At 38.8% G+C, this 18,173-nt stretch overlaps 1 protein-coding gene across 3 annotated transcripts in view; it reads right to left on the reverse strand.

Annotated features, from left to right (window-relative positions):
- The window catches only part of Mtm1 (myotubularin 1), a 74,829-nt gene extending 56,917 nt beyond the window's left edge, over positions 1–17,912 (reverse strand). For 2 of the 3 annotated variants that reach the window (XM_015498015.2, XM_015498014.2), the window contains exons 1-3: positions 17,789–17,912; positions 15,651–15,745; positions 1,239–1,349 (exon numbers count right to left, since the gene is read on the reverse strand). In XM_015498015.2, coding sequence (XP_015353501.1) covers positions 1,239–1,349; positions 15,651–15,745; positions 17,789–17,897 — 315 coding nt within the window. In that variant the 5' untranslated portion in view covers positions 17,898–17,912. The remainder of the gene's footprint in view (positions 1–1,238; positions 1,350–15,650; positions 15,746–17,788) is intronic. The other variant, XM_048797036.1, reaches the window with a different exon arrangement.
- Positions 17,913–18,173: the final 261 nt, after the last annotated feature.

The raw sequence follows: 18,173 nt of genomic DNA on the forward strand, positions 1-18,173 counted from the left end.
GAATAAAGAACTTAGATTGGTCAGGGGTCAGCAAACTTCAGCCCAGGTCACTTTTTGTATGGGTTCCAAGCCAAGAATGTTATTTTATATTTTAAAAGTGTTGGAAACAAAAACAAATTTAAAAAATTAAAAAAATAAAAGTGTTGGAAACAGAGAACACAAAAAAGAACAGGTGAAAAGAAATCCTATGTTGCCCACAAAGCCAAAAATATTTGCTATCTGGCCATTTAAAGATAAGGCTTGCTGACCTCTGTGCTAGAATGATGGGATGATTCATAGTCACCTGACACAGTTGGAAGCATTACAACCTTCCAGGTCCCATCCTTCAGAGATTATCTTAAAGTAGGATCTGGGGTAGAACTCAAAGACCTACATTTTTTTAAAGTTCCCTAGATTGTCCTGATGCATATCTAGGTTTGAGAACTACTGGGACAAATGGCTTCCAAATCCCTTCCAACTCTTTCTAAAATTCGGCATGTGCTACACATAGTAGTCTTCTGATACCCAATAGCTGGAAAATGGGTTTCTTTGCCAGAAAATTTGGCCTGCTGTTTACAAAATGATTGATTACCTTACTGTCTTTGGAGTCCAGGTTTGGCATTTTTTGGGAAATTTTAGTAGTCACCAAACTCTTTGAGCCTTGGGTTTGCCATCTGCAAGCTATCTACCTCTATGTGCTATGCTGAGGACTGAATGCAAATAACCTTGCCTGTTTTTGGATGGACATGGTTGCTCAATAAACAGTTACTATTTTATCTAAATTTCTCCCACTTACCACCCTAAAACACAATAGACCACTACCTCTGAAAACTAAGCAAAATTAACAAAGTTCATTGGAGGTAAGGGCACATCCCATTTAAAATATCTTGTATTCCTTTTTCCTTTCATGGTACAAAGGTGTCTAAGCTAGTAACACATGACATGAAGGGTCATTCAGAACAGACTAGAGCAAAAACCAAAAATGTTTAGATTTCATCTATAAAGTTTTCTTCCTACTCAGTCACGCTAACAAACTGTCCAGTTCTTCTAGTCCTCATGCACGGTGACCACAGAGGGTCTCATATATGAGAATGCACACTCAAGGCATTTCTGGAAATCTCAAATCATAAGGGGAGAACCATTTCTAGAACCTTACATGAACAAGAGATTTTGAAGTTTTAAGCCCACATTAAATTTCTACTATCATTCAACATTTATGTGTCTCTTTCTTTGTTTAAGAAAAGTACTGAATCTCTTACTTTACAAGTAATATCTAGACCATAGGAATTTTCTCCTCTACTTGTCGCGCCTCCCATTTTTTCAATTCTTGAGATCACACCCAGAGGAACATCAAGTATTAGAGCAGAATCCTGTAATGGACAAAAATACAAAAGTCAGTATTTCTGTTGGTATAATTAAAATATCAAAAACATGTAAAAATAACCATAAGATTTCAAGGTGGGTTTCTTTTTTTTTTTTTTAGAAACCTGGCCCTTTTACCACTTTCTGAACAAAAATATGATATAGATCACACATGAAAGAGCAAGCATTAAGATGGCCATATATATAATCAAAATGCATCCCTAAACATTCTCCATTGTACATTGCCTACTGGATAGAAACTAAACTCCTAGGTACATAATTCCAGGCCATGACATTACTCACAGTCTCTTTCTGTAGCTTCTCTCCCACAACATTCTGCCTCCAGCAAACTGAGCCCCTCCCCCATTATTCAGACACTCCATCTATCATCAAGACATATATATGCTTTGTTTAAGGCATTTCTTTTGTCTAGAATGATTTGTCTTCCCCAGCTACCAAAATTCTCCCTATGGGTAAAGCCCTGGCTTAGCAAGAATCATCTCTTATGAAACCTTGCTTCCCATTTAGATCAGGCAAATTAACCACTTCCTCCTTCAAAGTTTCCACAGCACTTGAGACAGACTCCCATCACATCACTTGCTTCGCTCTGTCTTGTTACCATGACTTTATGTCTTTATTTCCCCATTAGAACCTGGAAGCAGCACTTGTCTCAAGCATGAGTGCACTTCCCAAAGCAGAAGGGCCCAAATACACAGCAATGCTTCTCTAGCATTTGCTAACCAATGCTGGGTACAACTGGTCCATAAAACTGCGGGCATGATGGAATCGGGTTAGTGAAGTAATACCACAATCATAACAAAAGCAGCAGCCGCCACAGATGAAAACCTCATCTTGCCAAGTACTGCCATAGGGACTGTTGTATGCATTTTCTCATTTTCTCCTTACAACCATCCCAGGTTGAAGATGGAGGAACCATATTTCTGGCTGTTGCAACCAAAGTTTTAAGAACCTTCAGTAACTTGCTTAGTGAATATGGGGTAGGGTTGAGATTCATCAAAAGAGCCATAACAACAGCATTACACTTTGACCCAATCGTTTCACTCCTAAGAACTATATAGCTATCCTTCAACAGGAGGAGAAAAAGATACATGCATGAAGATGCTCTTTGGAGCCAGAGGTAGCTATCAGGGTAGAAAACGTTAATCAACTCAATGGAATGAGTTGTGGTACATGATCAAACAAGTCCAAGTGGAAAAAAGCAGCATATCAGTATATAAAATTCACTATAACAATAACAATATAAAATCTATATTCATATGGTTGAAAGCATAAGGGCTACATAGTTTTTTTTCAAATCTTCATATGCTACATAGTTTTTAATCCAAAAATTTATTTGATGTTGTGTTAAGATGACTTTGACAAAAAAGAAAAAAAATTAAAGTTTTTAAATTTTTGTTCCTTAAAAATATTCTTTTGTGGGATATAAAAAAGTATTTCTTTTATTTTAGATGCTTCTCCTTAAAAGATCATATAAACACTAAGTTTCTTCATAAAATATAAATATAGCTCTAGATAATCTGGATTATCTAGAAATTCAAAAAGTATAATAGAAGACTGTGTTGCATCCATACTATGGAATGATATTCAGCAACAAAAATGATTGAATTAGCCAGGTACAATGGTGTACACCTGTAATCCTAGGAACATGTGAGGATGAAACAGTAGGATCACAAATTTGAGGCCACCCTGGGCAACTCAAATTTGCCTGTCTCAAAATGAAAAAAAAAAAAAAAAAAAGTGAAAAGGACTGAGGATGTTGCTCCATGGCAAAGCAGCCCTGGGTTCAATCCCTGGTACTGGAAAAAAAAAAAGAAGAAGCAGCAGCAGCAGTAGTAGTAGAAGAAGAACCAAAGATATATGCTTCTTGGATGAACTTTGGGGGCATCATGCTGAGTTATTAAAGTCAACCTCAAAAGATTACATACATAAAGTGAATACATAAAAAAAATTAGTAAAATTCAAGTATGGTCAGAGTCTAGTTAACTATATCATGACAAACAACTTCTTGGTTTTGATAAAGCAATATAATTACTGGGGGAGCTGGGTAATAGGTACAGGTAATCTCTCTATACTCTTTTTGCAAGTTCTTGTGAGTTCATAATTATTTAAAAATAAAAAGTCAAAGAAATGTAAGTATAGTTATCATGTAGAGAAAAGAGCACAAGCTCTTAACATGGACAAAATTGGAGTTTTGACATTTATTAACTGCACAATTCTGGCAAATTACTACTATCTCTAGGCCACATTTACCTGTAAAGTAGGGATGATAAGAGATAATGGATTTAAAGTACCTGGCACAGTGCCTGTCAATGATAGCTAGAAAATAGTGGAAGTCATTATTATTATCATCATTATCAATGATGACAAAGAACATCTTAGTATTTGGAAAATGTAACTGTGCTCTGCAAATATAGCAGATTGGTATGCTCTAGCAAGCAACTGACAGATCTCTCTGTAGTTATAAGGAGGCATTTTAGCTATTGTCATGGGGTCAGACACTTCACCACATATCTTAAATCGAAATGCTCAAAAGGAAAAACACTACTTAGTAACAGTGTGCATACACAGCTGCATATGATGCTGTATTTACTTCTCACTACAGTCTAGTTAATAAAAACATTTTGTTATGCTTAGATTATATTAAGATTTATGAGTGTGAACTGTATCTAAGTGTCAAATTTACACACTAAATATATAGACTAGTTGCTAAATAAAAGTTTGATACTTTAATATCAACATGGAAACAAGAATGTTTAAAAGTGAAAGGAAACCTTGCTCTTCTCTGTCCTTTTGTAGAGAAAATTATATAGCTCAGACTGCTCTGGCCCTACACAAAAGGAGAAAACAAGACCATGAGGAGAACCAGCCAGGTCCTAACCAAAGGCACCTACAGTCTAATGAGGCTACTTGCCACATTTTCCCTGAATGACACATTCAAGATCTGATAACTCAGCAGGCCAAACAGGAAAGTCCAGGAATAGGAAAATTAGCCTGTCTGGAAACCTGAGTCATCACTATCTAAATATCATTCAGTATTAAAGAAGACTCAAAGGTTTGCTCTAACTTAAAATTCTGTGCCTCTATACGTCTATCTAAAATAGTTTAGAAACAAGTATAATAAACAAGCTAAAATAGTACATTAGTTTCCTCCCTCCCTTTCTCATGTACAGTAAGTAACAGGAATTGGATAATGGGGTTCATGAGGATAAGCTGCACAATGCTATGGTTTGGAAATGTAGTGTTCACCAAAAGCTCATTTATGAGACAATATAAGAATGTTCAGAGGTGACACGATTAAGTTATGAAAGGTATAAACTAATGAGTGGATTAATCCACTGATATGGATTAACTGGATGGTTAACTGTAGACAGGGTGTGGCTAGAGGAAGTAGGTCACTGGGAACAAGTCTCTAGGGTTTATATTTTGTCCCTAGTAAGCAGAGCTCTCTGCTTCTTGGTTACCATGTCCTGAGCTAATTCCCTTTGCCACATCCTTCCATCATGATGTTCTGCCTTACTTTGGGCACCAAGCCATGGAGTGTGTCGACCATGGAACCTCTAAAACCGTGAGACAAAATAAACTTTTCCTCGTCTACATTGTTCTGGTCAGGTCTTTTGGTCACAGAGATGGAAAGGTAACTAAAACACAGAATTGATCTCAAGGAACTCAGGCCCTACCTCTACTTGTCATTTCAACAATGTTACATAAATGGAATCAAACAGCTCGTGACCTTTTGAGATTGGCTGAGCATGATGCCCCTAAAGTTCTATCAGGGAGAGAAGACATGTGTATCCAAATACACGTGATACAGTTTGTATCCACACAAATTCCCTGGGGAGTATGGCAGGGTTAGGCTCACAGTGAGAACCACGGAATGCTTTTTACACTTTTTCCTGGTAGTGTGGATGAACCCAGAGCCTCACATATTGAAAGCATATGTTCTTGCACCAAGCTGTATCCCAGCCTTTACAGAAAGCTTTTTGAAAAGAGGAATGCCAAGTTCAAATGGTGTATTATGAAGATAAGATTTATCTAGCAGCACCAAGCATTCTGGACTAGTAGAGAGAAGATGATGCCCACTCCTTGATATCATAGAGGCTCATGCTTTAGTACAAGTGAGAGACTGAGGATCTAAGAGTGGAGGGCAACTGAGGTAGAAAGCAGAGAAGGAGATTAGCCTGGGAAAGAATCGAAATGACCGGAATTAGGCCCAGATCTCTGGGATGGATGAAGATGGTTCCACAAAAGATGTGAAGAACATAGGAGAGGGTTTGGCAGAAAGATTGAGATGATCAGATGTAGACACAGAGTTTGAGATTGTGATGAATTAACCAAATACAGATGATTAGGAGGTAGCTGAAACTATAGAACTGGAAGAGATCCCACGGACACCTCACACTCAAAAAGTCCGAAACCAAACATACGATTTTCCTTTTTTCAAACAAGGTTTGGAGAAGTCTTCTCCAAGGTATTCTACCTCGGTAGCTGGCACTACATCCCTTAACCCCACAACCACCGTTTCAAAAGCTACAAACCAGGGAGTCATCCTTGACATTCCTTTCTCCACTAGCCTTGACCTAATCACCATGTTTACCTTGAATCAATCTCCATTCTGTCAAACTCTCTCCAACTCTGCAAGCAACTTCTCTGGACCACTGCAATAACCACAATCGTTCCTGAATCCACCATGGTTCCTATTATTATCTGCCCTGACATAGCAGCCAGGGTGATCTTCTGGAGAAGCACATCTGATGCTATCATTACTCTGCTCATCCCCTTTAAAGCTTCTCATTGCTGAATTCTAAAAACCTAAATCCCAGGATTGGGGGGCTCTTGGTCCAAGGACTCAAAAATTCAATTAGGTAGGAGGAATCAGTTGAAGAAATCTAATGTACAACATAGTGACAACAGTTAATAACATATTGAATTCCTAAAAAATTACTGAGAGAATAGTTTTATGTGTTTTCACCACACAAAAAAATAAGTGTATGAGGTAATGTATATGTTAATTAGGTTGATTCAGCTGTTTCACAATATATGTTCCAAAACCTGTTGTCCATGATAAAGGCAATTTTATCAATTTAAAAAGTAATTAAAATAAAAATAAATAAAAACTAAAACAGAAATCCTTAAGATGCTTGGTAAGACCTAGGTCATCTGGCCACCATCTACCTCTCCCATCTCATGCCTCTCGATTCTCCTTCCAGTGCAGCTATAATGTCATATTTCCATTCTTCCTTTGGTCTCAGGTCCTCCCACATGCTGCTCTCTCAGCTTCTTTTCACCTTCCCAGACCCTGTCTTGAATCTAGGTAACTTGCATTCAGTCTTCAGACCACAAGTACAGTACTATTTTCTCTAGAAAATTTCCCAGGCTCCTCAAACTCATGTGTTCCTATATTACTTTCACATGACATGCTCACAGCTAGTTATTAGGCATTGCTGTGATTACATAACACCTATCAATCCCATTGGGACCATAAGCTCTGTGAGGGAGAAGCCACATCTGCTATGCTCCCCACTAGATCCTAGTGCCTGGCACAGTGCTCAACATGCAGCAGGCTCTCAAACTTTCCATGAATTAAAAATAAAAGATTAGGACTGGAGCTACAGGATAGGAAAGCAACTGACAATTGAGAAAAAAGAGGAAAAGGACAGAACTTGGGGGAACCTATAAGTTTAGGAGGTCAGAAGGAAAAAAAGAAGCTGTATAGAAGGCAGAAGTGGGAGAAGAACCAAGAATGCAAGGAACCAAGAATACTTGGAGAAAAGTGTGGTAAGCCATTCTTATAAACCGTGGCCGCCATTAGAAGATGGCGCCGGCTTCCACTGTGGCCTGTGATAAACAACTCCTTTTATGGAGAGTTGGCGCGCAATCCCTTTCCACCCTATGAGAGAGATCCACGTGGCGGCTGGGGATTGGGACGCGGGGGGCTTTATTAAGCTGTGCTTGGGTGTGTTCGGGCGGCGGGCGCTAGAAGATGATACATGACTCAAGGCCTGAATAAACTGCTGAAAGAAGAATCCTGTGTCATGTTTTCCCTTGCCGGCGAGGGGTCGCGACAGAAAAGAACAAGAAAAGAGAAGTGAACCCTATGGATCACTGCAGAGAAGTTAAAAAGTCAAGTACTAAACCAAGGACTTTGGAGCTGAACAGTGAACAATTAGTTTCAATAGGGAACAGAGAAGCCAGACCACAAGAAATTCAGGAGTCAATAGTCCCGAAGTGGAAGTGGCATGTGAAGATTATTTTTTTAAGTTTGGCAAAGAAATGGAAGAAAGAGGATGATCATAACAGGAGTAGCATGGATATAAGAAGTTGATATAAAAATAAAGACTTGAGTAGACCTGCAGAGTTGGAGGCAGATCAAAAATGATGAAAACAAAAAAATGTAAAACACAGAATAACCACTGGTTACTACAGCTCCAGAGGAGCTAAAAAGAGAAAGGTGGGCTGGAGATACAGCTCAGTAGAGACTGCTTGCCTAGCATGTACAAGGCTCTGGGTTCAATCTCTAGCACTGTGGGGGTTTTGGGGGGAGATTCAAAGAAAGGGATTTGCTATGGAAAAGAAGATATCTAGTTCATCCCTCTCAAATTGGAGGGAAGAAAATGTGGGTGCAAACAGACATCATTAGGTGGTGATGAAGGAATTTATGGGAGCTCAGAGACTGATTTGTTCAGTAGTACAAAAGACGCGGTCAGCTACAGAGCAAGGAATATTTGTCACTGAAGTGATGCAGACGGTAGCCCATAAACTCTCCATTGAGCATAGGATAGGAACAAGGGCTAAAGGAATCCAGGGTATTGACAGGAAGTTTTTTAAAAACTTGTTTTAAAACATCATGACAGATTTCAAAGTATTTCAGATATTAGATTAGGAATGTTCAATCTGTAGCAAGGATCCTATTTTCTCAGAGAAGTGCCCATTTATGGACACATTAGGATGTCTTATTATTATAGTCTATCTAGCATTAGTTTACTTCCTTTAAAATGAAAAGAGGTACCAAATCCACTAGACTGAAGGACCTAAAAAAAGAAAATTTTAAAAAAGTTTTCAATGTATTTTCTGAATGAAAATTACTACAGGAATCCTTTTAGCTTATGATGAATGGGCTGGCCTTCTTCTGAGAAAAAATGTATGTCTGGCTTTTACATTCCCACAATGGAAGGTAAACTTTGCCTCCCCTCTTGGTCTTGGTGGTACCCAAGGCTTACAGCTCCAATGGCAGCCACTGAAGGCTATAAAGGAAATGAAGCTCTGCTGTACTTGTTTGATATTCTTAAGTAGCATGATACCCAGCACTTGTCTGAAGGCTATTTCGAAACCAGGTATTTTAAAGACAAGAGTTTCACATATATACAAGCTGCCCATCTTGATCCTGTAAGTTCTGTCTCTACACTGAAACCCAACAGAAAAGCAAAATAGTATGCATTGGCCTAGTCCTTCACTGAAGCAACTGTAACAAGTAAAAAAAAATAATGTTGTAAGCTCTGTTTTTATTGAGGGTGTTATTCACTTTTTCATCACCGTGACACAAATACCTGATGCAAACATCTTGGAGGAGGAAAGGTTTATGTAGGCTCACGGTTTTAGAGGTTTCAGTCCACAGTTGTCTGGCTTTATTGCTCTGGGCCAGATATGAGTTGGAACATCATGGGAGGACAGGGCAGAGTAAAGCTTCTCAGCTCATGACAACTGGGAAACAGAGAGAGGGAGGGGGGAGGACCAGGGACAAGATGTAGTGCTCAATGGCATGCTCTCAGTGACATAGTTCCTCCAACCAGGCCCCACCTGCCCACAGTAGTCTATTTGAATTATTTATCCATCAAACAGATGAATCCACTGATGAGGTTAGAGACCTCATGATCTAGTAATTTCTCCAGTGAATACTGGTTGAAGACTTGTCCCCTAATGTGAAATGGGGATCAATAACACGAGTGTTTTGGTGACATTCCAGATTCAAACTGTAACATAGGGTTAACAAAAGAACCACATAATTGAACATGATTTGAAACTCTTATGGTAATACTCTACCTAAAGAATTGACTCACTGTTATCATCCTTTAAAGAAAAGTTAAACAACAAATTTCTCCTTGAATTTAGTCCAGGAAGAAAATGCTGTTTCTGACATTGTCAGAAAATGAAAGCTGTCTACCAAACATGGTTCTTATATTGCCAGCAATCTTAAACCTAAAGCCAAATTCTAATGCCCAAGAGTAATAATCTGCTCATCTGGAAGGCCCCCAGTCCTTTTGTTTCCTACACACCTCCTATATTCCATTCTAGCTTCAAGAGATATGTGAAATAAATCCAGAGTGAGAAACACCAAGTTTAGGAAGGTGATTACTTCAGGAATAAAAGGGAAGAAGAGGATGGCAGTTCTTCAGCTGCATACTGGATCTTTATAAGGAATGCCATGTAGGTGGGGCAACAGCACCAGAAAGGATGGGGCAAATACAAAGAAGACTGCAAAGAAATGAGGACCAGGAGACAGATTTAACTCCAGGGTAACAGGATAAAAAGTAATACCATTAAGACAAATAAGAACACCTACTGAAGGAACTAGGGGAGGGAGAAAGAGTTGAATAGTTTCCACTTGACCCTGAGTGTGAGATGCCAGGAAGAAAGTCAAGAGAACTCTAGCAGGTGGTAAGAAGTGAGAAATTTGGGTACAAAAGGTTAGCACCAGGAGAAAAAGGAAGCCACAGGAATGAGCCCAGGTAGCATCTGCTTTGCCTGCCAGTTGTCAGGCTCAAATGAAAAAGTGCACAGAAAAGGGCTTGGTAAACCCTAAGGAGCTTTGTCAACACACAATTTTATATTCAGAGAAGTGATTGAAGCCAAGGGGAGAGATGAAGCCATAGGGACAAGAATCAATGGAGAGGAGCTTGCTGAGGCCTGGAAGCTGCACAAGCTTTACAGCAAGGACAAGGTGGAAAGATCAAGAGAAACCAACTGGACTCCCCTCTGCAGGATCTTTTCCCAATGGGGCTCCTCGGGGACACCCTCCCTGACCTATTCTCATTCTTTACCTTACTGACCCCTGATCCATTTCTGCTCCCTTCCTTCCTGAGATGCTAATCTCCTCCTGATTTCTACCACAGCCTGTTCTTGGGAGCTTTTCTGTGGCTGTCATGGCTCCTGCTTTGTTTTCTCCATGTGCTCTTCTTTCTTTCCTCACCATGGAAAAAGGTTTCTTTAGGCCAGGGTTTTCAGCTCACCCAAAGTGATCTCACAGACTTAGGTCATTTTCTTCATTCCCAATATACTATTAACTTCTGAAGCTTCAGAGTCATGTTTCCAACTGTGACTGAGACATATTCATCTATAGCTATATAGCTGTAAGCCCACATCTTCACAACTATTTCACCACTGGGCTAATATACAACAAACTCCTTTCTCCTGTAATGTCTTTTTTGATAAATGATAGCATGTCCAATCATTCAAGTGAAAAACTAAGGGAGTCATTCTTGATTGGACTCTTTCCTTCAACTTCTACCTTCAAATGGTCATCCACGTTTCCCATGGCTATTTCCTCCTTTATATCTCTACTACAACTGCATTAGGCCCTTCTCACTTACTTGGAAAACCAAAACAAATTCCTAATGGGTTTTCCTGCTTTCAGTCATCCCTACCACTATTCCGTTATCTATGCAGAATTCTCCTTCTGAAATGTGTATCTGGTATATCATTCTCCATACAAGATATATACTGCTTAACTATGACTTATGCCAGGCATGGTGGTGCACACCTATGATCCCAACAACTTGGGAGGCTGAGACAGGAGGCTTGCAAGTTCAAGGCCAGCTTTTGCAACTTAGCAAGACCCTCAGCAACTTAGTGAGACCCTGTCTCAAATTTTTTAAAAAATGGACTGGAGATGTAGCTCAGTGGCAGAGTGCCCATGAGTATAATCCCCAGTCCCAATGAAAAAAATTGTGACTTATGAGACTCCTGAGGTTGCCTCTTCTTCTAGCCTCATCTCCTGTTGTCCCCCGCTACTCTCTCCTGAGTTTTCAGCTCCCACAGAGGACTCAACCATCCCCATAGTATAGATATCTGTATATCAACATGGAAAACGCACAACGTGGATACGGAAACCCTTTACCTGCTATGTTCATCCTGTTCAGTTGTTACCATTTTTCCACATCTCAGTTCAAATTTCACTCCCTCTAAAAACATTCCATGACTCATCACACTGGAGTGACCATCCTCTACCTTGTTTCCTCACAGCATTACGTGTACCACTGTGGGTGGGCTGTGTTATATGTCATGTGTCATCTCTATGTCCCATAAGGCTGTGTGGGCCTGAAGGCATAGCATTATTCACCTAGCACAGTATATGATTCATCATGGTGCTCAGTGAATGCTACTGGTTGAAGACATGAATATGTGAATGAGTACAGGGTTTTCTTTCTCATCCACTGCAGGACCTAAACCCAGTGTGTTCCTGTGTAGGAAATCTAGAAGCAATTTTTTTCATGCCAGTCTTCCAGATGGGTATTGTCTCCATAGTACTCCCTTTTAGGGTCACAATATTAACCTAAAGTCAAGTTCCTTAGCATCTTCAAGGTCAAAAAATAGCTATGGGATTTCTGAACTCCAGAGGCAATGTTGGTATGCAAGATGCCACAATTTGGTAGGGTCCACACTGTGGTCAACCCAGTGACTAGTCCTTTACAAATGTCTCAGGAACACCAACAACTAGAGCCTATTCCCTTATGGGTTCACTTGAATAAACATTTATTAAGCAACTGCTGTCTACTGAATGCTACACTAGCTAGGCCTGGAGGACCAAAAGGACTAAGTATTTGGTAAGGCCACAGACAGATCAGCAAGCAAATAGAATTCATTTGTTCAACACATACTGACTGAGCACATATGCCAGGCTCTATCCTAAGAGCAGAGAGAACACAGTGAACAAACAGATAAGCATCTCTGTCCTCAGACAAACAACAAACAGAAGGAACCAGAGATATAAAATAGGAGGAAGTAACAAGTGCTCAGGAGAAAAAAACCAAAGATGAAAGAGGGTATTAAAAATGTAGCTAAGGTGGCCAGGGAAGGTTTTATAGCAATAAGTATTAACTGAGGCTGCAGGGATGTAAAAAGGAAGTGAGTCCTTCAAGGAAAGCTGGAGAAGGCTCTAGAGAAGACAGGACTTTTGAGGTGGGTTCTCAAGGACAAATCACAGCTTTTGAAAGGGACAGAGAAGGGGACATCTGGGTTTGGTTAGAACAACACATGCATGATGGGGAAAACGAAGGGGCTTTGTAGGGTGGGAGAATAGTGTGTTTGGGGAGGAGGGACGTGAGTCAGAGCTACAGAAATGAGGATTTTATACCATATCAAGAGAAGTGATTTTATTCTATAGACAACAGGAAGCCAATGACAGTTTCAGAACTAAGAAACCAGTTGGTTAGCCTGGCATAAAGGAGGACCACTGTGGAGGCAGTGTTCAGGGCAGACTATACAAAGAGAGCCAGGTAAAAAGCAGCCACTGTGGCAATAAAGCACGTACCACCATTCCTTGACTTCCCAGGGAAAAGGGAGGCAGGGAATCTGTCCGTTACACCTTACAAAATAGGAAAGCTGACATTGAAATCAGACTGCACACATCTACACTTATCTCTCCCACTACGGTGTTTACATACCTGCAACAAACAGGTGTCCACTTCAAAATGCCAGTGAGATGACAGCTTTTTGTCAAACACACACACAAAAAATTTTCATATTTTACAGCAGAATCCACAATTAACGTTCTTGTTTAGGACTTTAAATGAAGAAACACTATGTTGACTCTTTTTAGGCATTGAAATAGCATTCATTATATGATGATTTTCTGCTATTAGCTGCTTTCTTTTGTACTTGCATTAAATGTTATGGTCAATTGCTCATAATGCTCATGTCAAACTTAGTGGAAGAAGAAATATGTTAGCAATCACTGTCACACAGGCATTTGATTTACCCACTAAATGCTAATCCTTATCCTGAAGTGTGCCATATGAAAACAAAATAAACAAAATTTGCTAAATGATTTCCCAACTAAAAAAGTGATACATACTCATTCTAGGTATTTTGAAAAATATTGACAAGTAAAAGGAAGAAAACAAATCATGTGCAATTCTACTCTGGATATCCCAAGTGCAGAAACTTTTGGTTTATTTCCTTTTAGATTCTTCTAGACATTACTTTATTTGTTTTATGTAGTTGAGATCACACTATAGTTACGATCCTGTCATAGCACCACAGTTTAAATTAATTTTCTCAGTTTGTCACCAGTGGCAGCATAAAATGGAACTAGGTACTGCTCATTTCTCTGTCCCTTCGTTAACCTGGTTCTATTTGTCTGAACTCTATCTAGTAAAGCAATGTCCCTCCTAAAATGTGCCATCTGGACTTGAACCCATCACTTCAGATAGGGTTACCATCTCATTTTGTGCAGGCATTATAGTATACTTCTGTTAATTCACCCTCCAGATATATTAATTTTTAATTATTCATATCCCATAACTATTTCAAAATCACTTAGACCCATGTCAAGAAAGAACTTCTTCATCCTTTAATGACACAAATGATTTTTACTAAGTAAATGTTATCTATGCTGATTTTATATTATAAATTTTATATAGTTTTGCTCTAATATGCCAGCTGATTAAGATCAATTCAAATCCCAACTCTGTCATCTACCACCTTGACTAATTTGCTGCTTCTGACATGTTGGCCATGCATTGCATTAGGGGCACTGCAGAGTAAAGGCCTTGCACAGCAAGATGTTAGTGACCATCCTTCTTGGCTGGCATTAAGCCTTTAATATACAGCCTATAACCCCATGTAAAATGCACTGCCACCACTTGGCCCAGGTCTAATAGGGGTTGTTGTATGCCTTGATAATATGTTCATACCACTCCCATTGGTTTCTTTTTCTTCTAGGTACTTAAGTCATCTATTTAAAATGATGAACTGTAGAATTTTTACCAGTTGCTGTGAATTTCCAGAATCTTCTTTCCCATTCTGGAAAACTAAAATATTCACTTATCTCTGGAGTCTTACCTAGAAGTCTGACCCAATTCACAGAAATAAAATGCTCAGTCCCAGGACCCTGTGGCTTGCTCCATGTACCCATCCCTATGACTACCTTGCTCACAGGAGATACAAGAAGACTTTACAAGTAGACTCCCATAGCTAAGGTAATATGGGTAAGAAATAGCACTTTTCAGAATAGAGACATAATAATGAGCATAATAAAAGAATTAAAAGTTACAAACTAATCTAGATATGAATTATCTGAAAGAAAAAGTGGGCTAAGAATAATAAAACAAAAGCTAGATTTTCTCCACTGATGGACTACTCTCTCAAGTATGTGCCCTAAGTCCATCCCATGTAAGTGTACCTACCCCTTCAGGCTGACATGAGCAATGACAACCTGCCTCATCTGATACAAGTTCTGTGACAGCCACAACAGCTATTCATTATCTCTTCTCCTTCTAGGGCATCTCTGTTCCCCATCATTATTCCATCAGTGGAACATTCCTTGAAGTTTTGTGGCCACAAATTGAAAAGGTGCCAATGGCAGTAAGCCATACCAAAATCACCCTAGTTCTTCACTGCTGCCTAGTTGCTTTGTAACTCAACACTTGGAAATCTCCACAGTGGTGGGCCTTCACCAAGGATTCATATTCAGCATACTCCTCTGGGATGTTTTAGAAAATACTACTGTTCCTGGACCATAGGCCTCAACGTTCTGAGGCAGTAAATCTGGGGTATCTTTACTACTTGTAAGCTGCACAAGTGGTTCTCATCTATGCTCCTGGTAAAAACCACTGTTCTACACCAAACTAACTTCTCCAAACTACAAAAGGGTTATAGTTGCCAACCTCTCCCCATTACTATAAGGGAGAAAAAGTTAATTTTTTAGAGACAGAAAAATTTTGAACACCTAGTATGTGTTGGACATACATTAAACATTTCTGCATAAATTTTCCTATTTAATCCTCACAGTTACTCAATGAGGTAGGTACTATCTACATGTTAAAGAAGAGGGAATTGAGGCACAGAAATTAAAAACCTACCCATAAAATGTATTTTTAATATTTATTCTATTCCCTACATAGAAAGATGTTAGTGTGAAATGAGTTTTGCATAAGCAAAAAATTAAGAGTTGAGAAGCAAATCTATCCCCCATGTTAATCTGATCCACAGTCAATCTTGCAAGGTAGAAGAAACACAGTTTAGTATTATCTTTAACAGTTAGGGTCATCTTTATGGTCTTATAGTCTACTTACCATTTCCAAACTTCTTAAATAAAGACGATAATTTGTGATGTAAACTCTTCCCTTAATGGGGCCATTGAAAGGACATATGTAAATAACTTCTTTGTCTAGTAAGATAAAAAAAGTACCCTAAAATAATGGAAATATATACCAAGATACACAATAAATGGTACTAATTTAATATAAACTATTTGGCTAAGAATAAATACAATAAAAATTACTGAAAAGGTTGAAAGCAAGCACTGGCAATGTTTCCACATTACCACGCTAGGTTGTATCAGGGCAGTTGGGGAACTAGTGGGGCCACTTCATTTCCAGGCACAAGCAGTGCTTCCCTGGGTTTTCCCATAATGCTGTCATTATCTGGGGCAAGGGGACAACAGCTAGTGAAGCAGAAGTAAATAAGGGTATCACTACTGCAACCCTCAAATGATTGTAAAATAATCATGCACACTACTTCAATCAGAGGATGGCAATTTATATAGGATAATCTCATGGAACTACCTCTGACCACACAAATATCATGTTTTTAATAAATGAATGCTAATCATAGAAATCTATCTATAGTCTATTTTTATTTTTTAATAGTCCAGAGAAGAGCTTAGCTATATTCTTTTCAAACATTTAAGTCATATAAAACAGATGGACAAAGGAATAGCACATCTTCAGAAGAATCAAACAAGGACAAACTTAATGAAAAGAGTTAATTAATGATAAAGAAATATATCATTCTCTTATACTTCAAAGATGTCCTTGAATGTGTTAATGATCTTTAATTTTTTAATGGGTTTAAAATCCCTTTTCCCTCATGTGCTAAATGAACAATACCCAGTAAGGCTACTTCACACCAATTCAATTGATTACTACCTTGATTTAGGTTTGGGCACTGATATTTACCACCAAAACTTTATATGGAGACCACTGAAAGTGAAAATATCTTCTTTTCTCTAATCCAAAAATTGAAATGGACACATCCTGTTGGTTTCTATTTCAAGACTAGAATTATATGTGCAACTCTGTAGACACAGAATAGTATCTCATGGTGCATGGCTAATTCACAAAAGTATTTTTTGTCTAGGACCTTCATCTAATTAGTGCCATATTTTAACCATTTAAGTTAAAAACCTTGATCTTAATAAATTGAAATGTTCCTTGAAACAATGGTAACCTATGGGCTCTAAGTACACTGAAATGTGAGAGGAGGATATCAACCCTAACACATTAGCACTTGGCTCAGAAGATGCGGATGCTTGTGCATTCTTATGTCAGAATGATCTGGCCCTTCCAAAGTAGACACCCTCCTCTTGATATAAATTTATCTTTAAAATACCCACATACATCAAAATGTTACCTCGATATTACTAACTTCTATTTTCTGACAAATTTAAGTGTGTGTGTGTGTGTGTGTGTGTTTTGTACCAGAGATTGAACCCAGAGGTGCTTAACCACTGAGATATATCACAACCCTTTTTTTTTTTTTTTTTTTTTTTTTGAGACAGGATCTTGCTAAGTTGCTGAGGCTGGCTTTGAACTTGCAATCCTCCTGCCTCAGCCTCCCAAGTCACTGGGATTACTGGCATGCACCCCCACACCCAGCTACAAATGAATATTTTTTAAAAAAGATTTTGATGGACCTTTATCTTATTCATTTATCTATATGTGATGCTGAGCATTGAACCCAGTGCTTTGCCCATGCTAGGCAAGCACTCTGCCACTGAGCCACAGCCCAGCCCCTACAATTTAAACAAAAGATCTATTATCTCACAGAGGAGAATCCATAAGCCTTTAAGTTTATCATTTTGAAGCATATTATCACAGACTATAAACCTTAATAGTATTTTGTTCTTATAAGTTTAAACCATGAGCATGTATAGCTCGGGTAAAAACATTCAAGAAATAATCCATGTTTCTTTGTCCTAAATCATTCTCAGTCTTTGGTATAGACAGAAGAATATCACTATCTCTGTGAGCACAAAACTTCTGAAAGAACTCTGTTCAAGAAAGGAATGTGGAGCATTCTCTGTGTTAAGGCTTTTAAACAAAGCTAGCCTATTTGTCTCTGACTTGTACAGAGTAAACAGGACTGAAGCCACCTGATCCTGCTGCACTGCTCATCCAGTTATGTAACCCTAGCATCCGAGGGTTCTTACCAGTAATTAGCATTTCTCCTGGGAGTCTAGGAACAGTCTCACTGAGATCCTGATTCACTCCATCTTGAGATGCCTGGAAAGGAAGGAGAGGAATCAGAAATAATAACATGACGTGCACAGGGTCTTAAAACAGCCAGGAATACAGCAACTAAAAATATACTTTTCAAAGAAAAAATTAAGAGATTTAGCATGTGAGAAAATTAGCAGAGAAAATTCAAACTGAAAATTCATACTACAGTCTTGGCTGGGGATATAGCTTATTGGTGGAGCACTGACTGAGCAAGTATGAGGCCCTGGTTTCTATCCCCAGCACTGCCACCAAATAAAACCAATCTGGCATGAACATTTATTAGATGTGCTAACTCTCAGCATACATTTAAATACA

This window comes from Marmota marmota, unplaced genomic scaffold (assembly GCF_001458135.2).
Source record: "Marmota marmota marmota unplaced genomic scaffold, marMar, whole genome shotgun sequence".
Lineage (NCBI taxonomy): Eukaryota > Metazoa > Chordata > Mammalia > Rodentia > Sciuridae > Marmota > Marmota marmota.